Source organism: Neovison vison, chromosome 7 (assembly GCF_020171115.1).
Source record: "Neovison vison isolate M4711 chromosome 7, ASM_NN_V1, whole genome shotgun sequence".
Taxonomy (NCBI): domain Eukaryota; kingdom Metazoa; phylum Chordata; class Mammalia; order Carnivora; family Mustelidae; genus Neogale; species Neogale vison.
Window position 1 is genome coordinate 38,211,702 of NC_058097.1, and position 24,969 is coordinate 38,236,670.

The 24,969-nt window shown below is 51.9% G+C and overlaps 1 protein-coding gene across 2 annotated transcripts in view; it reads left to right on the forward strand.

Moving 5' to 3' along the window:
• Positions 1–24,969, forward strand: part of ZNF536 (zinc finger protein 536) — a 422,886-nt gene that overhangs the window by 170,011 nt on the left and 227,906 nt on the right. For both annotated transcript variants that reach the window (XM_044256239.1, XM_044256240.1), the window contains exon 4: positions 22,373–24,544. In XM_044256239.1, coding sequence (XP_044112174.1) covers positions 22,375–24,544 — 2,170 coding nt within the window. In that variant the 5' untranslated portion in view covers positions 22,373–22,374. The remainder of the gene's footprint in view (positions 1–22,372; positions 24,545–24,969) is intronic.

Genomic DNA, 24,969 nt, shown 5'->3' on the forward strand with positions numbered 1-24,969 from the left:
CTGCTAGTTACCCAATTTAAAAAAATAAAAAGTGTTGAAGATTGATCCCTGCCATGTGGAGGTGGGTTTTCTTTAATTTTAACTTTCTTTTCAAAGGTAAGTTTTCTTTTTTCTCTTTCTTTCTTTCTTTCTTTCTTTTCTTAGAGAAACAAGACATGCCTGTGAAATAATTTGGAAAATACACTAATAGTGTTCAGAAGATGTTCCATTCCACCCCCCCTCAGAGATAACAGTTTATTAACATTTTGTTCTATTTTCTCACATTGTCTTCTCTAGCTCTAGCTGTCTCTCTTTCTCTCCTTTTTTTTTTTTTTTGTTTCAGAATTGGAATTAGACTGTAATTATAGTTTTATGTTTCACTTAAAATTGTATTATGAGCATCTTTCCCTCTTCTGAACTATCTTTCAAAAGCCTGGTCTGAATACCGAGCCTCTGTAGAGCATTGATTTATCCGTCCCTGTGCGCACGCGCGGACATTTAGGTCGGTTCTGACTTTTGTTACTGTAAGTAGCGTTCCGTCTTCATCCTGGTAGTGTTCTAGGTTTGTGAGAGGGCTGGAAAACCCACTCATAGGTCATACGTATTTTTGAGACTTTTCATATACGATGCCAAGCTGATTTCAGGGAAATAGTACCAGTTTATGCCCTTCCAATGCCCCATGTCAGGATGTCCCTTACCTGTTCCGGCCTCAGATACTGTCCTTAAGCACATGCATGTGTGCATGTGCCTACTTGACACGCGATAAACATCATTTCTGCTGTTTTAAATCAGATTGCATCCAAGACAGGGTACATAAAGTACACTTGGGCAGTGAACAAGAAGGGGGCTGGTGATGTCAATGATCCCGCAGCGTGGGGACAGGCAGGAGGTGGGCAGGGGCATAGTGGAGAAGGCACGGGTTGGCCTGCGTCCGAGAAGAGGCAGCGCGTTTCCTCCCCTAGTGTGCTCACATCTGGGGAGGCTTCCGCGTGAGGTCCCGCTCACTGCAGCTCGCCCCATCCAAGTAGGACTCCCGACGTGTCCCTGCTCCTCGGTGTCCTTGCCAGGCACGGAGAAGCCATCAGCGACCCAGGGAGCTCAGTGAAGAGGAAAGAAAGTGGAGCAGAGTGGGGACAGAGTTCTCCAGCAGGCACTTCTGGGGAGTGGAGCAGAGGCCAGCCGGGGATGCTGGCCCTAAGATGAGTCACGGCCTGGTGCTTGCAGGAGCTGGGCGCCAAGGGTGCTGGGCATCTGTGGGGCCTGGCCTGCATGTGACACTCCCAGGGATGTCACGGGGAACTGCTTGCGAGTGGCTGAGAACAGAATGTGGCTTAATGCTTTTAACAAGTTAATGTTTGTGCTCATGGGTTCTGTGCACATTTAAGAATTAATTAAATCCTTTAAGGAAGTCATTTATGTTTGAGACGAAAGAAGACACTCAGGGACCAAAACACCCCCAAGAAGACGGTCCAATCGCTGCTCCAGCGCCTTGGCATGGCCCTGCAAGGCCAACTTTCCTGCACCCCTATCCATGGTGTTCTCCAATATCCTTAACCCGTTCTTCCGTGAGGCTCCCGGGGAGGCATATTAGACTCGAGTTATTTCCAATTTTGTCTAAGGTATCTCTATCCAATGCAGTTTCTTCAAAATCTGCAGCGTGGGATTCAAAATCTCTGAGCATCATCAAAGTCTTAGGAAAATATATTACCAGGAAGTAGAGCTGCTACTTGTGTGTTAATTACAACAAGCCCGGCTGCTGCACCGATAATCTCCGGCGTCAGAAGCACCAGCCTAGGCAATAGCAGGAAAAACAAAATCTTCCTTAAAAACATCCTAAATTCTCATTTGCACCCTTTGAGGAGAAGGTACAGTTCGTTGTGAAGCTAAATCCCGTCTATTTAGTTGTTCTTACACAGATTTCACCGATATTGGAAAGGTTCCTCTCTTGAAAAAGAAAAACAAGGTGGATTTTCAGGACCGAGGCTCAGAACGGCTGTGCTGTTTTCTGAGGCTTTATGTTTCGGAGAGAACTCAATGGCTGACCCGTTGGGGCCAGGCTCTGGATGTAGGGAGAACTTGACCGCGCTTAATGCAAATGTGCCCGTCATACGTGTTTGGGTTTTGGTGGATTTCACTGTTTTTCTTTCGCTTGCAACCTGAATCAGTCTTTTGCCCCAAATGGGAGTCTTCTTTCCTATGAATGTCAATATGAGCAGAGGCCTCTTATCCTTGGCTCCTCAGGTACTGAGGTCCTCGGGGAAGGGCAGCCACCTGTCCGCCTCAAGGGCTAGGAGGGGCAAGGGTACCTGGTCCTCCCTGAAAAACAAAGCAAGCTTCTGACCCAAACAGCATCTTAGGGGCTTTGGATGGGGATAAAGGTCAGAGACAGGTAGGCGGAGGACCCAAGAGGCAGAGAAGGGAGGAGTAGGTCTATTTTCAAATTAAGGCTTTCCTAAATGGGATGGAAAGGTCCATTAATTCTTATTTGTTCAGAACTTGTTAAGGAGAGCCTTACCCACGGTGATCTGAAGGTCCTCGTCGTTAAAGGAGTGGCTGTTCTGACCTGGAAGAAGCCAGCTCCTGTGGGTGGTGCCAGGACCCCCCATGTAAAAATTACCTGGGTCACAGACAACCATGTGGCGTGCCTCAGCTCTCCAGGAAGAAGCCCTGTTGGTGTGTGTGTGTGTGTGTAGTGCCCTGTGCCTTTGTCAGCCTTCCTCTGTAAGAGAGAGCAGGCCTCAGGCCAGCGCCTGCGGCAGGCAGCAGGATCAGCCAGAATTTAATAACATTGTTCTCATTTTATTTATTTTTATAATTACCTTTAATTTAGAGCAAGTGATACAAATTTCCATTTAGGGTAATGATATAGTTTCCTTTTAAATGCATTAAAGTAAAAAATAGTGAATTAATTAAAAAAATATTAGCAGGGGTACAAAAACATGGCAAAAACCTGAAGGTGGTTTATGACAGAAAGCTCCCTGGCAACGCGCGTCAGGCAGGCGATCCGGGGACGCCTACGACTGGGAAGACGGTCTGGAAGGCCCTCTTAAACGACTTTTATTTTACTTATTTCCTGAGACGCTCCTGGAAAGTTTAGGATTGGGGGATGCAGGGCTCTGCAGAAAACCCCCAGAAGATGGGGTACATTGATTCTGGAGGTTTTAAAATTGATTCCAATCTCAGGAAAGTTCAGAAAGATCCCCAGATAGGGTCACCTTTCTCCTCATTAGGACTGTTAGTTTTTTAGGTTTTTTTTGTGTTTTTTTTTTTTAAGATTTTTATTTATTTAACAGAGAGAGACATAGTGAGAGACAGAACACAAGCAGGGGGAGTAGGAGAGGGAGAGGCAGGTGTCCTGCTGAGCAGGGAGCCCGATGCAGGGCTCCATTCCAGGACCCTGGGATCATGACCTGAGCCAAAGGCAGATGCCCAACAACTGAGCCACCCAGGCGCCCCTGTTATTTTCTTTAGAAAGGACTAACTAAGGACATCTGACAAACCTAAAGGCCCCACTATCTGAGTGAAAGTTTACCAGGTACTACCCAATGTTATGATGGATCCTAATTTTTTTTTTCCTCTCCCCTCTCTCAATTCAGAGACCTTCTTGCAAGAGTATATTCTTTGAGGAACCCTTACTGCACTCTCTGCTCTCAGTTTTGGAATCAGGCCAAGACATGTTCCCTTCTAGAAGAGACCAGTGCAGGCTCATCTCCACCATCCTCCGAGTAGCTAACACGGAGGGGAGAGCCACACACCCATCCACATACACATCTGTCCATCCCTCCGTCCACTCCCCCACACATCATCCGTCCATCCGCCCCCACATCCATCCGACTCTCCGTCTATCCACCCCTCCATATGTCCCAACACACATCTGTCCACCGCAACATCTATCCATCCCTCATTCTGTCCACACATTCATTTATCTCTGCATCCCAACTGCTTACTATTTATGAGGACTATTCTCTATACTTCAGTTTTTTAAAGGTTTTACTTATTTATTTGAGAGAGAGAGGGGGAACACAAGCAGGGGGAGTGGGAGAGGGAGAAGCAGGCTTCCCACCGAGCAGGGAGCCTGATGCGGGGCTCGATCCCAGGACCCTGGGACTACGACCTGAGCTGAAGGCAGACACTTAAGGACTGAGCCACCCGGGTGCCCAGGACTATTCTGTATTTTTCATAATAAGAAAGTTAAAGACAAACGAAGTCTCCTGGGCAACCCAGCCCTTGGGGCGGGCTTCAGGGATGTAACTGTGTCATGGGGGAGACTCTCACTGTGAGTTTATGGCTAAAAGGGAGGCAGAAATTGGACCACGGGCTCTTTCGCGGTGGGTTAAATGGAGGAGTGAGTGGATCTGTGCCCTGCTGCTCCCCATCACTGCTGGGTGTTGGGACCCGTGGTGTCCCGAGCATGCTGCGGGGGTGACGAGCAGTTTCATAGATCAGAGGTTGCGCGTGCCGGTGCCTGGCCAGCTGGGTTTCTGGAGTGAGATGACAGGCGCTGCAGAGCCTGCTCAGTCTGTCCCCTGCCACTGAGGGCCTGCCCAGCCTGTGCGAAGGGCACGCAAGGGCAGGGCTCCCTCCCGGGGGCTCCCGCAGGAGCAAGGCCGGCCGACCCGGCAGCTGTGGCAGGGCAGGGGGCGGGGGGGGTGTGGTCGTAGCAAAGGGCCCAGGGAGGTGGGGACCGCTGGATGGGTGACAAGCAGTAACATGACCGGGATCCTGGGGAGGCCAGGCGCAGGCGGTCTCGGGCTCCCTGCCAGAGTGAGCGTGAAGAAGAAGAGACACAGGGCTGACTTTCCAGGATCTGGACGACACATTGTCTGCCCGGTCCCAAGTGCTTTGCCGGTGGGGTGGGGGTGGGGGTGGGGGGCGGCGGGTGTTTGCTTGCTTGCTGTGAGTACTGTGGCGGCAGCGGGGGGCGGGGGAGACTGTGTGCTCCGGGGATCACTCTAAAGCTGAGCTAAGGCCAGCCCAGGGACACTGGGGTGTCATGGGGGTGACTGCTCAGCTCAGTTCCATTCTGCCCTTATAGCCGCCTGCTGAGTACCCCGTTTGCAGCCCCATGTGTCCAGATGCCCTCACACTCCCTGGCTGGCTGTGGAGGGGCCCGCACTCAGGTGGGAGCCCTGGGCTGGAGCTCAGACCCTCCAGCGGCACTCTGTACACTGAACACGAGGCCCGAGGAGACTAGGTGGCTTAGGTGTTAAGAGTCTGCCTTCGGCTTAGGTCATGACCCCGGGGGGGTCCTGGGATCAAGCCCTGCGTCAGGCTCCCGGCTCAGCGGGAAGATTGCTTCTCTCTCTCCTCCCGGCCCATGCTCTCTTTCTCTGTCTCTTTCTCAAATAAATAAATAAAATCTTTAAAAAAAAGGAAAAAAAGGAATGAAAAGGAGGCCAGGAGTCCTTGCAGTATGGGGTTAGGGGGTGTGCAGAGAGAGCAGAGGGAATGGTGGGTGAAGGTTAGCTCTGTAGCATGTAGCACGTGCATGCCTTTGCTGTAGCATGAAGCCTGTGCAACAGTGAGGGCTCCCGGGCCTCACTTTCCTTCATCAGCCATCAGATGTCTGTACTGAGTTCAGCTAATAGTTGGCTGGACGCTGGGGCTTGAGTGCGGGTAATAGGGAAAGTGACATTTGGCTCTAGATCTGAAGGAGAAGGCACCCAAGGAGGGGTTGGAGGGGGGGTCGGTACAGAAGGATTGGCAGGTTTCTCTAAATCCACACAAACCTGCTGAAGACTTCTGGACTATCATGACTACACTCGGGTACAATCCCTTTTCCTTGAAGCAAACAAGAAAAGCCTTATGGGAAAGAACCAATGGTGGAATTCCAGATCCCTTGGCAAATGGCAATCGGACAGCTGGGCGGGGGGAGAGATGCGTTCTTGGTGCCCACTGCAGAGTGCTTCTTCTGTGTCCAGGGCCTGCCTTCTCCACTTCACACCAGACACTTCCAGAAGAGCCAAGCCAGAGTGGGGCTCGGCACCCTAGGGCGTGCATGGTGTGCCTGGCCTGGATTTGAGTGAGATCAGTGGAAGAGAACAAAGATGGGAAGGAGTTGGCCTGACCGTCAAGCAGGCAGGAGGCTGGCTGAGCAGAGTAGAAGCAGAAAGGCGCAGGGAGTATCTGGAAGGGAGGCTGTGGTCTTTTATGAGCCAAGACTCCTTTGGTTTCAAGTGACAGGAAATCCAACCCAAACCAGCTTAAAGCACTGGGAGATTGTATGGGCTCATGTCATTGCAAAGTATTTAAAGCGTTCAGGTTCAGGTGCCATTTGATCCAGGAGCTCAGTTTGTGTCCCTGAATAGCAGACTGCTCTCCTCTGTCTCCTTTACCCCAGCCTGCACAGCCCCGCCCCTAGCAGCTTCCCAATCTTGGTGGCAAAATAGCTGCCATAGCTCCAGACCTCACAGGAGAGAGTCTGAAACATCTGTAGCTCACGGGCAAGCCCTGGCCGTCACTCTCATTGGCTTGAATTAAGTCATGTGCTGAGCCTTGAATTTAGCACCAAGGCCAGGGAATGGGATATGCTGATTGGCTCACATGAACTCCACAGTCAGGGTCTGGGGGGTCGTTTAGGCCCATTCAAGCCCCTGGGCTGAGTAGGAAGAGGAGGGTTCCCCTGTGCAGGGCCTGTCGTGGGCCTGGGTGGAGGGAAATGGGTGTCTGCTCAAACTTCTGCCTTTGGTGGAGGGGTCTGGACCTGGTAAACTTGGCTTCCCAGAGGTGTGGGCAGGAAACCATCCCCATGAGTATGCAGGAAGTCCGCAATTCCACTAACAGTCCTGAGCTCTTGTGGGGTGGAGTTTTTAGGGAGACCTGCCCCAGACAGCAGCTGGCTACCCACCAGTTTCCCCTCCCCAGCAGAGCAAGCGTGGGGCAGGGGCTGGCACCACACCCTGGCCAGACCTGGCCGCAGGGGCCTCTCTAGAGGTGGTCTACCTCGCAAGATCTTTGTAGCCCTCGAGGGAGCTACAAACAGGTAATGCTTGGCTTCCTCGGCCCTGTGTTATGAAAAGCTTGAGTCACAAAACGCTTTGGCTATTAAAAACCCGCTACTGACCAACGGCAATAAAATATCTGCTGTTTATGAGTAATTAGCCACTTCTGGAAAAAAGCTCTATTCCTTTAAATTTATGGGGTGCCTTGATTTATGCATTTCATGGGGGGGATGTCATGTTACATCACATCAACCTGATGTAATTTGATGCAAATCAAACACATGAGTGAGCGAATGGAAACATTCTATCCTGCCTCCTGAAGTGTGTTTCCAAATGGGGGGCATCTTTGGCCTCGACCCCAATTTTGCTCTTCTGCCGGCTTTCTTTGGGAAGACTTGGGAGAATCTTTATCTTCAATGTCTTGAGTCCTGAATGCCCTGGCCACAGACTCAGACTACCCCGCAGGTGCCCCCTGGGAGGGATTCATGTCCCTGTGGTGGGGGCAGCGGCTCAGACCTCAACAGCTACTTCATGGGCATCACGCCCTGTACGGAGCTCTGCTGAAGGCTGAGGAAGTCGCAGGTGAGCGGGCTACCTGATTTTGAGGCCGGTCAGAATGCCCAGGATAGGACGTCATCAAGAGTCTAATTTTATGTTGTTTAATTGAAGAAGGAATTATGGGGGTGAGATTGGGGTCCAGCAGGGAAGATAGATTATTGAAACCTTTTTGTAATGGCTGTTCCCCATTTGGCTGCCACGTAAGTAGAGGCAAGGGCATTCCAGAATTGGTTGGTTGGACGGTCCATCTTTGTATTTGTGCATTTCTTTTTCTTCTGTCTACCTGTTCATGCATTCAGCCAGCTGGGGAGCAGTAACTTAGCGTCTCCAATTTTTTTTTTTTTTGAGTGCTTTTTTTGGAGTGGAAGTACCCAAGGCACATATAGGCACAAACCCTTGTAACCTTGGAAGGATCATCACCCAGATCCTGGCCTCCGTATACCTATCAATAAAATGGGCACATCAGACTTCTCCGGCTTTGCACCACCCTACCATCTTCTGTGCCTCCTTACCCTCGAGGAGCATCCCTGGGCAAAGAGAAAAGTTGTGCACAGATCTCCCTCATGGGGTGGAGAAGTGCTTCCCAAGCAGTCCAGGAGAATGTGGAGGAGAGTGGTGGCGAGGGAGACTGGATGGGGGCCGGGGATGGCCGTTTGTGGAAGTCTCTGGCAGGAACTCCAGTTAGCTGTGCTGCGGTGAGACCGTGATGTTTGTTCCATGCACAACCTGCTGCTCAGAGAGGCTCGCTTCCTTGGCAGGACTGTTGGAGGTTTTCTAAGAGGGTTCTTTGGGTAAAGCAGAAATCACAGGCTACCTCTTTTAACACCAGGGCCTTTTCTCTTCCTCTAGTCCCCAGCACAGGTGTGAGAGCGCTGTCTAGAATGCTCCCCTTCCTGGCTTGGCTTCTTTCGAGAACCCTGCACGGTAGCTCTGGGCGTCTGACTTCGGCAGGGGAGCTGTGCTTAGAACAAGGACATGTTCCCTTCTCCCATGCCCCACTTTGCGGGGGTGCCATGATTCTGTGGAGGAAACTTAGGGTTCTCACAAGGTCTGGATATCATCGGTAATAGAATTATTTTCAAATGGGACCTTGCTATTGTCTGGAGTCTTCTTGCTGTCCTGTGAGGAGTGACATTTCTGTGGTCATCAGCCAATTCCATTTCTTCCATGAATTGCCTTCGCAGGCCTTTTGTCCAGATTTCAAGTTGGGGGTGTTTGCCGTTTCCTCCTGAGCTGCAGACGCTTTTAAAAATAAGAAAGGTGAGGTTATTAACCCCTTGGTGACCACACAGGCCCTGGGAGTGTTTGGCTTCCGGGGGGCCTCGCAGTGGGACTGACCAGGACTGGGCGAGGCAGGCGTGTGGACGGCCCAACAGTGCACGGTGACCACACAGTCACTGTGGTCACGGAAGAGGGGACAGCGCGGGAACCTCTACGGAGGGCTTGCTCTGTGCTGGGCATGGCTGCAAGCCCCTGGCCCAAAGGACCTCACTATTGCTCTCCATCCCAGACCCATAAATGAGGAAATACCACCTTGCAGCTCCTGGGCTTCCTGTTCATTGGGTTAAGACACAGTTCACCTCCGGTGGCAGCCATCATTTTTCATTTGTCACACAGCATCCCAGAAAAGAAGCCCCTGGGGGACCCCAAAGAGTAACACTAGCCACCCCCACTGTGGACCAGTGTCCCTTCTAGATGCCATTTGCTGCTCATGGACCTCCTACCCCCACACCAAGAATGCCCTGGGCTTCTGGAAAGCTTCCCCCGAGAAAAGACCTCCTGTCCAGGTCCCTTGTTGTCATGATCGTGACAATAAAGTGCAGCCTGTCCAGGGCAGGGTGGACCGACCCCATGCCGATGGCCCCAGACCAGCCCACTGATGGCATTTCCTCCCTCGTCAGAAGAGAAACGTTAATTGCTTCATTTTTAATGTTTCCCCGGTGTTCAGCATCGGTGAAGTTCAACTCCAGCCGTTCTCTGTGATTGGTGATGGTTCAGGATCAGGGCTTGGCTGGGACGCCTCTTCCTGTCAGGTGGGCCACAGAAGCATAAATCAGGAGGCAGGAGGAGAGTCTGAGGGCAGCGATGAGCCCCGCGGCCCGCTCATGTTATAGATGCGAAACTGTGACTCAGAGAGGGGCCGTGCACCCGAGGGCACACGGCTGGCCATCTGGGCTGGGCTGGGGGTTGGTTCCAGGGTGGGATGGAGAGCAGCCTGTGGGAGGGGTTGCAGACCCACTGGTGTAGGTGTGGGGGGCAGCCAGTTTTCTGGGACGCACAGCCCCGCTGCTATTCCAGGCACAAGGAACCTTGTTCCCTGGAGGGCACTGTCAGAGGGAGAGGGCATTCTGTTCTGCAAGGACCTGGATTTCAAAGTGACGTGATCTGGGGTTGGGAGGGAGGAATCAGCCAGGATTCAGAGTGTATGAGGCTTCAGAGGCAGTGTCATGCTGACAACAGACCCGTCCCCAAGCCCTCCCCTCCCCCCCCGCCCCCGTTGCTGGGCACTCAGAGACAGATGGACAAGGTGTGATAGCTACCCTCAAAACTGCTAGTTCCCTGACCCTTTGTGAGTAAACAGCGCTCGAACGTTATCATGATCTCTGGGCTGATGTTCTGGCTCCATCTGCCCTTTCTGACGGTGAGGTCTGGAAGGCTCGGCTACTTCCGATTCTTTTCTCTGCAGAGCCCAGCACAGTGCCTGGCACACAGGGGATGGTCAGGAAATGCAGGGTGAATTGAACGAACGAATGTCTCCGTGGGCAAGTGCAAATGTGCCGAAGGAAGCACAGGCGTCAGAAGGAGTATGGGGTTTGCGAAGGGCAGGTGCGGGGTGGCGGGGGTGGGGGGGATGAATCAGAATTCACCCAGCCAGAATTTGTAGGTTCGTATTGCATGCAAAGCATTGGGTTTAGGTTAGATACAGGTCCATGGAGGTCCCAGCCGGAGACAGGGACCCAGGTTATCCATCATGAGATGGAGTGGGATTCATCCTTCATGGGAGGGGGAGTGTAAAGTGTGGGGGACTGGGAGAGGTACATGGATAGGGTGATAGAGATAGCCTGATAGAGATCAGGCACTATCAGGCCAACCCCTCACCTGGTTTGTGTCTTGAGGAGCAGAGAGCAGGGTCCGTCCCCACGGTGCAGGGGTGGGCTGTGGTCTGTCTTCCTCCCTGGCCATCGCCTCTCTTCTCTCAGCCTGCACCCTTTCTTGATTGCTCCGTTCCTTGTTCCTTCACTTCCTCGTTCAATCATTTATCCATGTGCTTGCTCCTTCCTGCACGCATTCAGCAGATATTAACTGAGTGCCTCCTCTGGGCCTGGCTCAGTGCCCCTGCTGGGGGCACCCAGAGAAGCAGTGCTCATGGTCTTCCCCCACAGGGAGCTTCTGGACCCGCATGCAGAGAAACCCAGCCCAGGATGAGGGGGCAGGACAGACAGACAGGAGAGCTCCTGCCCTCCCCTTGGGTATCTTGGATGGCTTCCTGGATGAGGGGTCGTTTAATCTTCACCAGATGATGGAGCATAGGGATCAAGGGGTTGGGGGTATGGGTTGCAGGGAGAGTGCTCCAGACAGAGACAGCGACATGCACCAAAGCCAAGTTCCCTCATCAGCTCCCAGAGAATAGAGGGTCCTCTTCTCAAATACTCATAGGCTTAAATAAGATAGGGCACAGGGTGCTGCTCCCTCCTTAAGCATGTGTGAGCTGGGGAGCCTGTCTTTGCTCCCTCTTCTCTCCTAATAGTGGTCAGAAATCCGTGTCTGTCCCTGGAGTCCGTCTCTTTGGGGATAGCAACACCCACTGCTGGCAAAGCCGCTCCCAGCAGCCCCCTGTGAGGGCATTTGGCCGATGTGCTGCCCTTCCCCATGGCAGATGTTCCCGCTGCTTCGGTCAGGGACTGGTGGGCTGGTCTTCCCTCCCCTCCCGAGAGTCTGGCCCAGCAGAAGCCAGGCGAGGCCAGCCTGGTGACCTGCCCAGGACCCGGAGATGCTGAACTGGGGACCCCAGGAGCCAAAAAGGACCAAAGTCCCAGCCTGGCCTGGAGAGGCGCCATCGGTTGGCCCGAGCCCGAGAACCGCGGGCTGCAGGGCTTCCACTCGTGGGCCTCGACTCTGTGCTCAGTTAATGATTGTGTGTACTCAGGAGACGATGTGTGTCTGAGCTGCTGTCTTCGACAGGTGCCCCTGTGAACGAATCTCCCTGGGCCGACTTCTATGAATATTTCACAATCAGGCCCTCTTTGATCACTCTTGCATATGTGCATTCTACATTATATTTAGTTTTGCTCCGAATCAAATCTGAGGCTTCTGTGAAATGAAAATCAAGTGTTCGACACGATAGCCTCGTTCAGAAGTGCTCAAATGTAAATGGTTCTAATCGAGGTTGAAAGGTGGGGACGGGGAGCTGGGCCCCGCACCCCGTTTTTGCTGCTGCTCTCTGGGAGGGAGGCGCTGCCGGGAGTCCTGGGGGTGCCGGGCCCCCGGTTTTGTTCTAGGGCAGCGGTTGTGTGCTGAGGCTGAGCAGGGAGCCAGGGCGGGTTAATAGGGGATTAAATATCTAACTTCCTGCCATGACCAAGTCTGGTTAAAAAGAGAGAGAGAAAGGCAGCGAGAGAAAGAATCAATACACTTCATGACAACTGCTGGTATCTTTTTAAGGTTTGTGATATTTTAAAGGTAGGTCATTCATTAAAAGCGTGTGTGTGTGTCTGTGTGTGTGTGTGTGTGTGTGTGGACAGTTTGTTGCTTTCCCTGATGAGGTGGACACAGTTCAGATAAATCAATTACAACAAATTAGGGGGCCATTTCCTTCCCAAATCATCGCATCTGGGAGACACGGAAGCACCACTCGGTGGCCTGCATTCTCGGGGGAGAGCCCTGGGGCTTTGCTCACAAAAGGCTGGGCATTCTTAGGAGGCTTCCGGCTACCTCCCTTCCCTGCCTTGTGATCCTCAGAGGCTTAAAGGACCCGTTTTTGGTGGGACTATTGCCCCAGGTGCTACAGACAGGGGCTCCTAGGATCCTTGTTGTCCCAAAGCTCCAGCCGAAAAAGAAATGCCGTGACCTCCTTATTGGCGCGCGTCCAAGTGCATTATGAATGTGTCCTAATGGTTCTAGAGAAACTGCATGACAACTTTGGGGACAGAGTCTCTCCAGCCTGGGGCAATTCCAGGAAGGCTTCCTGGAATAGGCGACCCCAGGATGGCGCATGAAGGACAAATCTGGGTGGCCGCATTTGGAGAGGTGGGGGTGAGCTGCCAGGAGATATGGGGAAGAGTCCTTCTTTCACTTATTTTTTTTGCTGTTACAAAGAAGAGAGGAGCTCAGTGCCTGCTTCCAAACTCTGAGCGGTCTTTCCTCTTGGGCGCAGGGAGCACTCCCTCGCCCCAGCGAGAACTTTAGCCTTCGGATGTTGGGGTTGCGCTCGGGAGTTTATTTTCACCCTCTGTTTTCCTTCATCTCCTCTGATCCAAAGTAGTAGGAAACTACTAGTGTGTCACAATGGCGGTAGAGCACGTGTTCTCTAACAACTCTCACAGAAGCTTCCTGAACCCCCCATTATGCCGCACATATGAATTCCATGGACTGATGTTCAGGTGTGCACCTGGCCTGCCATGTCCACCCTATCTCCTATCATCCCCTAGAACATTCCATGCTTAGGTCCCCATTTTGCACATTCTCTTCCCTCTGTCCTCCATGCCCTTCCATCTTTCTGTGTCGAGTGACCTCCTCCAAGCTCAGGCAAGGACTGACCTCTTCCTGGCTGTTCTCCTCACAGGTGTCCCTTCCCTGGTCCCTGCTGCACCCTCCTGCCTGCACCCAGTCCCGCGGCATGTTGTGGATGTCCCCCTCTAGCACCTGCCCCCCAGTCTGTGCTCCTCGTGGGGTTAACTCTCTCCCCTTCCCTGAGTCAGCTTTCCAAGGCAAGAATCTGGTCTTGCTGGTGGCTGGTCTGCTTCTTGTCACATGCAGGCATTGAAAAATGTCACTGAATGATCTAAGTCCCACTTCACACTGCACCAATGAAGTTGGCAGTAAGTGAGGTTTTCATCACTGCGTTTACAGGCTTTGATTGTGCCTTGGTTGTGTCCTTCACCTCTCAGGATTTATTCTAGCCCCAGATAAAAGGTCTTTTCAGCTCCAGAAGCCTGGGCTGAAGATGTGGCCGGCACATGAGAAAGATCCTTGGACAGGCACAATCTTCCACAATTTAAGCTCCATGTTTTCTCTCCCATAATCCCATTCGCTTTCTCCAAACTTTGTCAAGTGTGCAGGACAGCTAACATCAGCTCATTTTAGAGACAATGAAGTTCGGACTCAGACAGGTAGCCACGGTCTACTACCTGTGGAAGAGCTTGTGCAATTGGGCGCATGTTCATGGCCCTTCAGGTGCCATTCTCTTTCCGGTCTGGCTGGGGAATAACCCATCTGACCCAGAACAGGAGAACGTGGAATAAGAAATAGATCCACTTTATGGACGCTAAGACAATAAGATCAAATAAAGAGATTCTTGTGACACCCTCCCCAGCAGGTGAGCAACAGACCTTTCCCATTTCTGGATCCATGGTGCCTTCCTGTACCCCACCCATGCTAGCAGCCTGGGTGGTTTTCTCTGGAGTATACTGCAAGTTTCCATTTCCTAGCACACGTGTTTGTGGGGGCTCTGGCTGCTTGGCCTCCTTTAAGCTTTTCCTGAACTGTGTGGCTTCCTGTTTCTACACAGTTTGCCAATGAGGGGGCTGGCATCTGTCAGCATTCAGGTCAGCACGACTAATGTGGTATGGACATGGAAGCCAGCCTGCCCACCAACATGTCTTCTTTGGGCTCTGGAGTCAGACTCTCCATTCATGTGGCCTTGTTGGATTTAAATTTCCTGAGCCTCTTTTCCTGAGTTTCCTCTTTTTTAGTATGGGGATAGTTGAATACCTATCATTCGAAGGTTGTATGTGGTTAAATGCGATAATCATGTGAAGTACGAAGCACAGTGTTGTGCCGGCACGTGGTATTGTGATGTGGAGGAGGAGGACACTGTTGCTGGTGTGGATGGTGGTAATGGTGATTATGGCTACAGTAAAGAGGATGACAGTAGTGATGATGGTGATGGTGAAGATGATAAAGGTAACAATGGGGTGATGGTGATGTGATAGCTGTCATAAAGGTGATGACAATGGTGAAGGTGATGATGATGAAGAGGATGGTGATGATGAAGGTGATGAAGAGGACAATGGTGATGATGGTGGTGATGGTGAAGGTGATGATGATGATGATGGGGTAGCTATGATGAAGATGATGGTGACAGTAGTGGTGGTGAAAGCAATGATTATGGTGACAGTGATGACAGTGTGACAGTGGTGGTGATAAAGGCAATGGCAATGGTGATGATGGTGATGGTAATGGTGATGACAGTTGGGCAATGTGGTGGTGGTGATGGTGATGATGTGATGTGATAGCTATGACAAAGAAGATGATGATGGGGACAATGGTGGTGGTGATGATGATGGTGTTGATGATGGTAATGGTGAAGCTGATGACAGTGGAGACAGTGGTGGTGGTGGTGAAGGTGACGATGATGGTGATGGTGATGACAGTGGTCATGGTGGTGGTAAAGATGATGATGGTGAAGGTGATGACAGTGGTGGTGAAGGTGATGATGATGATGGTCATGGTCATGGTGATGCCAGTTGTGACAATGTGGTGGAGGTGATGGTGATGGATGATGGTGATGGATGATGGTGATGGATGATGGTGATGGTGATAACAGTAGTGGCAGTGGTGGTGGTGAAGGTGATGATGATGTGATAACTATGATGAAGATGATGATGATGATGGTGAAGGTGATGGAAATGACAATGGTGATGATGGTGGTGATGGTGAAAGTGATGATGATGATGTGATGGCTATGATTAAGAAGATGCTGATGGGAATAGTGGTGGTGAAGGTGATGATGATGGATGGGGTGGCTGTGGTAAAGATGATGACACTGGTGACAGTGGTGGTAAAGGTGATGATGATGATGGTTCGGCCTAACACGTCCATGGTCGTCACAACCACCCCATGGGTGGTTGTCCAGATTCCATCCCAATATCTGTTTGCCTGTGGGACAGAGAGTGGGCCAGGAACTCAGACTGGAAGTCTTCTATACCATAAAAAGATGACGAGGGGTACACTTTGTGAGTATTTTCCTTTCCTGTCTGTTATGCTCACGATCTGCCTTCAATTCTGGCTATAGTTTCAACCCAGTCTGCAAAAGCCAGCATGCATTCAACCTTGAGAATTTTGAAATCATCTGAAGTCTTCCAGGAGAGGATACTTTTATTCCTTTTCTTCTTCTAAGTCCTCCAACTCCCATCCCCCAGTGCGGAAGCTGTTGGGGACTCTATGGGACCATACATGAAGCAGGTCCAGCAGGGTCCCACTCCCCATCCAAGGCTGCTAAGGCCCTGAATTTGACCCCCATTCCATGCACAAGGGGAAGTTGGTGAGTTCAACCATAATCTCCAGCTCTGCTTTTCTGGTCACACAATCACCATTCTCCAAGGCCCTATTTGAATATCATCTTTCCATTAATAAATTCAGCAAGGATTTAACTGTTTCTGGCCCTGTCTCGTAGCATGGTCTACACATCAGTCAAAACAGAACAGGTCACCCGAACTGCCCTCCTGTTTATCTATTAATCATCTGGCAAATAAACCACTCAGTATCCTGCCCACCTCAGTAATGTTTGTGATGTAATTTGTTTGGATGCCCAAATGTCACCAGCGTTGATTGTAAGAGATGAAAAAAATGTACTTGCTCAGCATAGCAAGCTCTAGGCCAAAATGTAAGCATGAAATCTCTGGTTTATTTTTGTAATAATGTTTACAGCTGTTTAATGACCCTGAAAAGGTTCAGTAGTCTGGTGTTCTGTATTTCAGAACAGGAGTGTATTATGCTTATAACAACCTTGGTTAAACAGTGTGAGCTACAACAATTGGAAAATAGGATTTAATAAGAAGCCATTGTATTCTAGGTGAAGTTGTCTTAATTACGGCTTACCCAACATATAAGAAAGCAAGATGGGTTGTGGGGAAGGGTGGAGGGTCACTTAAGTCTGAAGAGAGAGGGTCCACCTACTACCAGAACTGCGTGTCACGAGCCCTACGGTGGCGTTTGGATCACTCTCTGGGAACCCACATCCCTCCTCTGCCCGGCAGTTAGGAGCGGTAGGACTCGTACTTTTTCCAAGGCAGTGCTTTTACCCACATTGATAAAAAAGGGAATATTTAGTTGTGCTTGGCTAGACAACAATATTTGATTTTTAAAAACCCAGTTGAAATGGTTATTTTGAAAGTCATTTCATTTCCCAACTATTCTTTTTCATGGTATAAGGATAAAACTCGTTCATGCAACTTACTGGCAAGATCTATATTTTTTGGACTATTCATAAGATTACTTTCTTTTTTCTGTGCTAGCAAAATGAAACTGTGTTTTTGTGTAAAATTTATTTAGACTCGTAGCAGCTGGCATTTCTGGTGTCCTGATAGTTTTAAATTTCATTTTGAGTGAAAGATACAATTAGGTTCTCTATTGGAAGAGTTAAGTGAAAACTTTTGTCATTGATATCACAGGAAATAGTTTTGAAGGCAGAAATACAAAATCAAAATAACCATTAGCACCATCAAAGGCAGCTGAATGGCTCACTGTACCTGCAATGATGGGAATGATGAGAGAGAATGTATTTTGATAATCTGTTCACCCAATGGTGGATTCCCTGGGCTGAGAATATGCTGGTATGAAATGCGAAGTTGCCCAGCTCATGGAGAAAACCTCTAGCCTTCCGAAGCTTTCAACTGGGGCCCTGCCCGTGCTCAGACGTAGGGCCCAGGCATTTCCACAGGGTGGTGAGGAAAATACCATAGTGGCTGGGACTCACGCCCATGCCTGGTTCTTTGTCAATATTGACAGTCGCCTTGAGGACTAGCAGTGCCCCACCATGACCCTGGGGAGCAGGCAAGATCAGGACGGGGGTGGAATGTTGGAGTGTTCCCATGGTGGGGGTGGGGGTTGGTGTACCCAATTCAGCCATTTACAGTGGCCTCTAACTGTCCAGACTTGGCTGCCTTTCTTTCCCCAGTTAGGTAAATTACCTACGCATTGGTTCCTTTCATGAGTTAACCAAGGTATACTGATCTTCCCATCATGCTTTGGGCTGGAGCTCTGAGCTGAAAGGCCAGGGGCTAGCTGTTCGCAGAGTTTGGGGGTTTGTTTACTTGTTTTTAATTGTACCAAGGGTTTTCCTACCAGTGTGGGAGGGTCCAAGGAGTTACTGTATAGGTTCCTTAGAAGGAATTGCCTTAAGCCCAGGATGATGGCCAACCCTCTCCTAGGTCGTGGCTTCCTTGTGTGGATCCCTCAGGTGCTGGGTGTTGGGATAATGAGGCCAGAGCCCAGGCCAGGGAGAGAAGGATAGGTTGGGCACATGGGAGTAAGTGCTCCCTGGAACTGTGAGCAAGAAAGCGGGTGGGGGGGGAGGATAGGGGTGTGCTGCATGTGGATTTCATCTATTCAAGCTATCAGGAGAGAGGGAGTGTCTTGCGCCAGGAGGCCCTGCCTGAGACACTGACAGCCATTCGCTGCAGGGCCTGGGAGGGAACAGTGTGGTCCCAAAGGGAAGGCAACTTTCCCTATGCTTGCTCCCTGAGGTCTGGGGGGAAAGGACTAATGCCTCCTTCCATCAGAATGGCGAACCCCCACAGAGAAACTCACCTCCCTGGCCCCATGAGCTCTTAGGGCTGTGGTGAGATCCAATCCCTTAACAGTGGGATTGATGATCCCTGAGTTTCCCAGGGTGTGCATTTGTGTAAGTTTCTAGAGCACTGCTACTCAGGGAATCTCTGCCTTTCCCCCAACACGGACATACTTGTGCACACACATATACACATGTACATGCGCATGCACACACACACACACACTTATGTGCCAAAGCTGTTGTGGTTACTCCTTTGTCTAAACTGTGTGTTCAGCCTCTCTGAGCCTTTTCATTGCTTCCTGTTATATTGGTGGCCTTGCCTGTACTGGCCCCTTGGACCCCAGAGGCCCTCGACGGCAGGTACACAGAAGGGCCCTGGCAAGTATTTACTAAAAGACTGACATAAGGGGTAAATGAATCCCGGATGGGTGAAGTGTCAGGGCTGGAGAAATTGGGGCCGACCCAGGTTTTGTGAGTCCCAGACCGGGCCTGGGGCCAGCTCATCCCGCCTGGGCTGCTTTGGCCCAGGGACAGCACACCAATTACCCCGCACTCTTTCCAAGAACTCACTCTCCCCTTTCTTGCTCTGAGTCTGGCGACTGGCATTGATTACGACTGACCCATCGCAGTGCCTGCACCTGCTCACAGAATCATGGGGTGCTGGGTCTGACCAAACATTTGAGGGTAATCGTCTGGCGAGGCCATTCTTCAGAGTGGGACCCTGTGCGGGCTTCACCTGGGTTCACTCCAGGGCCAAGGGCTGTAATTCTCAGAGCATCTCCTTGGGAGCCGGCCAGCTCTGCCAAAATTTTGAGTTCTCCCGTGGGCCCCCCCCCCAACGAGTGGTCAAGTTCTCAGGGGGGATCCCTGCTCAGTGGAGGTCCAGGCCTGGGATGGTCACCGTGGGCATATATAATAGAAAGAGCTAGTGGTGTGGTTCTCCCTTAGTGGTTTTAGAATCCCTAGGTTCTAAGTCAGCCAGAGACCCTTCCAAATCTGACATTCTGAAAGTGAATGTTCACGGATGTGCAAAAGCTGAGTTTGGGTCACATGAGGTTGGGAGGAGAGTGTTTTTCCTACAGGGCTAGCTTTTTTTTAATGGGCTGTGTTTATAGGGTCTCTTCCTTCATTCATCTGTTTGGCCAGAAAATGCTGAACTTATAGTGGGCTAGCTCTGTCCTGGGCCTGGAGGCTGCCACTGTGATCTTGCCCTCACGGAAAAGAAGCACATTTGTAAAAGGTCAATGACAAAACTTTGCCCTAGTGATAAGTGTTGTGAAGAAGGAAATAAAGTGATGGGTAAAGAGAGGCTGGGGGCGACAAGGGAAGCATGGTGGTTTTTGTGAGGAGGGGTTATGTGAGCTGAGACCTTGTTGAGGGAACGAGGAGCCAACTGTACCTTTGCACATTCTAGAACATTCTTCCTCCTATCAGCTGAGGCTTCAGCATGGCACCTGAAGACCAGTTCCTTAAAAAAGCTTTCTTGACTGAAAAAAAGAAAAAAATTGACAGAATAAAAAAATTCTATATCCAAACCTAACTTATAAATTCCCCATGTTCATTATTTAACAAATTGAGTTGATACTTACCCAGCACAAATGGGGGTGGGGGATGGTCTTCAACTTGACGCCCCTCATCCAGCCTGATTTGTAGTCTCGCTGTATTGCACATTCAGCCTCCTCTCCCTCCTGCTGAATTGGCATCAGCTCATCAGCAGCAACCTGAAAATAGCCTGTCTTTCTGGATCCATGTCTTCAGAGAAGGCCAACTGGGCAGCCATTGGACGTGGGCCAGCCATGTTGGCTTTGGACTTTCCAAACTTCCCCAGAGCTGTTGGGTGGAATTCTGAGCACTCCCAAGTGGCTTCAGGGTCATGATCCATGTTTGCTTGGGAGAAGAGCCAGCACAGCTGGATGGAGCTTGAAGGTGGAGAAGGAGCTCCAGACAGGGCCCTGGGGGCTTTGAGCATCCCTGCATGGGGTCTTCCAGGCTCCAGTCCTGCCCTAGCAACTTCTACACACTGGGCCTGCTCCTTCCTCCTGCTCAGTGGGTGCCGTGAGCCCTGGGGCTGGCCACTCTTGTCCACCATGGTGTCCTAAGCACCAGGGACAGGGCCTGGCATACAGTGGGAACTCAGCAATTTTGATGAATGAATGCAAGAATCTCCATGACAAAGTACTCCTTTCTGACCAGTCTCCAAAATGGACTTTTTTTTTAAATTTGCATGTAGACCGCCATCAGAAACAAGAAGGAAAGATGGCGAATTAGAAGCCTTCTTCTACTGCAAGTGACCATGTGCCTGTATGTGCGTACGAGTGTATGCAGGGGTCCATGTCATCATTCATGGACGTCGCTAGCCCCGCACTGTGGCTGCAGTGTTTCTCTCTCCTGCAAATAAACATTCATGTCTTTTTCTTCCCTCCCTTGCAAGATGGACTCACAGCCCCTGTCCTCTTGCCAAGGAAGCCAGGTCTCCCGTTGGAGACCCTCCATGCCAGGCACAGTCTGCCTGGCAGGAGGCCCGGTAGGTAGCAGACACCCCCCACCCCCCAGGGCTGAATGAGCTTCCTGCACAGTTGAGCTCTGTCCCCACAGGTTCCCCGAGGGAACTGCTTGGCCCAGGAATCAGTCCTGGCTGGGGTTAAGCGCTGCTCCTAGACCACCTGGCTAGCCAACACATGTAAACATCGGGATGTGCAAAAAACGGTTCCAATGGCAGGAAGCGAATTTGGACTCCTTCAGGTGGGAGACAGACCTGGAAAGGGAAGGACCCAGGCATGGGTTCATTGCCTTTCATAGCTGAGCTTCTCGCAAGCTATGATGGGGAGTGGGGCATGTGCTCCACATTCCTTCCACCCCACCCCCGAGCAGTGTGGCCTTCGCAGGTTTGCACAGGCTGGAGGGGGGAGTGGGGGGCAGAGAGGAGCATTTAAAGCAATTATGCAGACTAGCTTTGAGTGTTAGTGTTTAACAAACAACTTTGAGTTCTAATTTTCTGCAAAACACATACCGCAGGTACAATTTGTACTCATTACTGTATGTTGGGAAAGTTATTAAAAACACTCAAACTTGGTTGAGACTTCCTATGGCATCATCCCTGGATTTTAATTGGTTTTTATCTAGTTCTATAAAGGATCTCTTTAAACCCAATCAAAGTCCCTGCCTGCGATATCATGCCAGTGGAAAGACAGGGAGAGCCCATTAAATAGTGTGAGTCTTCCCCCCCCACCCAAAAATGAACAGCCTGGATGATCCACAAAGATTCCGTCACCAGATAATTTATACTTCTTTTGATGGGCACAGTTACCAAATGACAAAATAACAGTGTTTCGTAACATAAGGGTTAAATCTTAATCTCTGAGGTTTGCAAAGCCGCTACTCCCAGTCTCCTTAAAATTTAATATACCTCGTTAATGCTTCCTTGCAAACACTGAAGGATTTTTATGATTATAATCATGTGTTACAGCACCTAGTACTGTTTCTAAGCAGCATACTAATCAGCTTAATGAGATATTACTGCACTTTTTGTTGACTAAAGCAAAATCCCTTTTATTGTTCTAAAGCCTGTCCTTTACTTTATTTTTTCCCAAAACATTATCTTGTTTTATTATGTACCAGTAAATATCATGCCACTGGGTTCTTTTTGGGGGGGGTGGGTGGGAAGGAACCAAATCATAAAATAATCTCTTTCATCTCAGATTGGGGAATGTATTGAACATAGTCACCGGAAACAAAAGTTCCGCGTGGGTCTCCGGTCTTGAAGGGAAAGTCATTCTGCTCTAAGGCAAACTCTGAATGGAACCAACAGGTGCAGGTGCTACAAGAGGCACAGGAGGAAAAGTTTGACACGTAGACCCTCGATTCGTTATTAGGTGTTGAACGTGGTAAAACATTAATAATTTAAGTGTGAATGAATAATTGCAGTCGGTAAATAGAAAATACAAGGAAGACAATCTATCGCCAAAACAAATTGGAGGAGCAATGCCATATTGCATAATTGGCATTTAATAATTCATCTTTTTATTATTGTTTTTGACTATAATTCCTTAGCATTATTACGTGTAGGTAAGGCATGAAATGCAAATTCCTCCCCAGCTGAGGCCGTGCATCCGCTGCGCCCCCCGGTACCTGGCACCCATCTGAACTCTCGCTTTATTTTCAGGGATGGAAGAAGCCAGTCTGTGCCTTGGAGTGTCCTCGGCGGCCCCGGAAGCTGAGCCCCACCTGAGCGGCCCTGTCCTCAACGGCCAGTATGCCATGAGTCAGAAGTTGCACCAGATCACCTCCCAGCTCAGCCATGCCTTCCCCGAGCTGCATCCCCGGCCCAACCCGGAAGAGAAGACCCCCGCGCCCCTCGACGAGAAGGCGCACGTGCCCCTGAGCGGCCAGCCCATGGGCAGTCAGATGGCGCTCCTGGCCAACCAGCTGGGCCGGGACGTCGACACCAGCCTCAACGGGCGGGTGGACCTGCAGCAGTTCCTCAACGGGCAGAACCTGGGCATCATGTCCCAGATGAGCGACATCGAGGACGACGCCCGCAAAAACCGCAAGTACCCGTGCCCGCTGTGCGGCAAGCGTTTCCGCTTCAACAGCATCCTCTCCCTGCACATGCGCACTCACACCGGCGAGAAGCCCTTCAAGTGTCCCTACTGCGACCACCGGGCGGCGCAGAAGGGCAACCTCAAGATCCACCTGCGGACCCACAAGCTGGGCAACCTGGGGAAGGGGCGCGGACGGGTGCGCGAGGAGAACCGCCTGCTGCACGAGCTGGAGGAGCGGGCCATCCTGCGGGACAAGCAGATGAAGAGCAGCCTGCTGCAGCCGCGGCCGGACCTGAAGCCGCTGCCGCACGCGCAGCCCGCCCCGCTGGCCACCTGCAACCTGGCCCTGCCCGCCAACCACAGCGTGCCCGACGCGGCCAACCCGGTGCCCTCGCCCAAGCCGGCCAGCGTGCAGGAGGACGCCGTGGTCCCGGCCGCCGGCTTCCGCTGCACCTTCTGCAAAGGCAAGTTCAAGAAGCGTGAGGAGCTGGACCGCCACATCCGCATCCTGCACAAGCCCTACAAGTGCACGCTGTGCGACTTCGCCGCCTCGCAGGAGGAGGAGCTCATCAGCCACGTGGAGAAGGCCCACATCACCGCTGAGTCGGCGCAGGGCCAGGGCCCCAACGGCGGCGGGGAGCAGGCGGCCAACGAGTTCCGCTGCGAGGTGTGCGGCCAGGTGTTCAGCCAGGCCTGGTTCCTCAAGGGCCACATGCGGAAGCACAAAGACTCCTTCGAGCACTGCTGTCAGATCTGCGGCCGCCGCTTCAAAGAGCCCTGGTTCCTCAAGAACCACATGAAGGTCCACCTCAACAAGCTGTCTGTGAAGAGCAAGTCCCCCAGCGACCCGGAGGTGCCCGTGCCCATGGGTGGCATGTCCCAGGAGGCCCACGCCAACCTGTACTCCAGGTACCTGTCCTGCCTTCAGAGCGGCTTCATGGCCCCGGACAAGGCCAGCCTGAGCGAGCCCAGCCAGCTCTACGGCAAAGGGGAGCTGCCCATGAAGGAGCGGGAGGTCCTGGGCAAGCTGCTGTCGCCCATCTCTGGCATGGCCCACGGGGTCCCCGAGGGCGACAAGCACTCCCTCCTGGGGTGCCTCAACCTTGTGCCGCCACTCAAGTCCAGCTGCATCGAGCGGCTGCAGGCGGCTGCCAAAGCGGCGGAGATGGACCCCGTGAACAGCTACCAGGCTTGGCAGCTCATGGCCAGGGGCATGGCCATGGAACATGGTTTCTTGTCTAAAGATCATCAGCTACAACGCAACCACGAAGACACTTTGGCAAACGCCGGAGTGATGTTCGATAAGGAGAAGCGCGAGTACGTGTTAGTGGGAGCAGATGGCTCCAAGCAGAAAATGCCTGCTGATTTGGTTCACAGCACTAAAGTGGGCAATCAGAGAGACCTGCCAAATAAGCTCGACCCTCTAGAAGGCAGTCGGGATTTTTTGTCGCACGGGCTGAACCAGGCGCTCGACTATAACCTGCAGGGGCCCGGGAGCATGAAGGAGAAGCCCACGGAGTGCCCCGACTGCGGCCGGGTGTTCCGCACCTACCATCAGGTGGTCGTGCACTCCCGCGTCCACAAGCGGGACCGCAAGGGCGACGAGGACGGGCTGCACGTGGGTCTGGACGAGCGGCGCGGCTCGGGCAGTGACCAGGAGTCCCAGTCGGTGAGCCGCTCCACCACGCCGGGCTCCTCCAACGTCACCGAGGAGAGCGGGGCCGGCGGCGGGCTCTCCCAGACGGGGAGTGCCCAGGAGGACAGCCCGCACCCCTCCTCGCCGTCCTCCTCAGGTAGGCTGCCCCGGAAGATGGGGGACGAGCGGCTGGTGCTGGGGGCCCACCCCGTCTGGGGGCCCTGGCTCCACGCAGGCCACGGGGAGGGGAAGGGCCTTCGCTGCTCTTCCAAGCCAGTCCTGAGCTCCCTGTGGCTTGCTGGCCTCTGCGGACCTTGCCTTTCTGCCCTGCCTCAAGGGCAGGCTAGCATTTCGAGTCGTTCGTCTTCCCTTGAACACTGGTTGCCCAGAAGGAGAGCTGGTCCTCCTGTGTGGTAGACATGGCCAGCTGGTACGCTGGCCAACAGGCAGAGCCTGGCCTGCGCCAGCAGTGGGCTGCCCAGCCCTGTTTTATGCCCCACCCCCTACCCCCAATCCGTCATCACCTCGTCTCTGGAGCCTGGGAGCTGGCGTCTTAGCTCCATCCACGGATGTGAAGGTGTA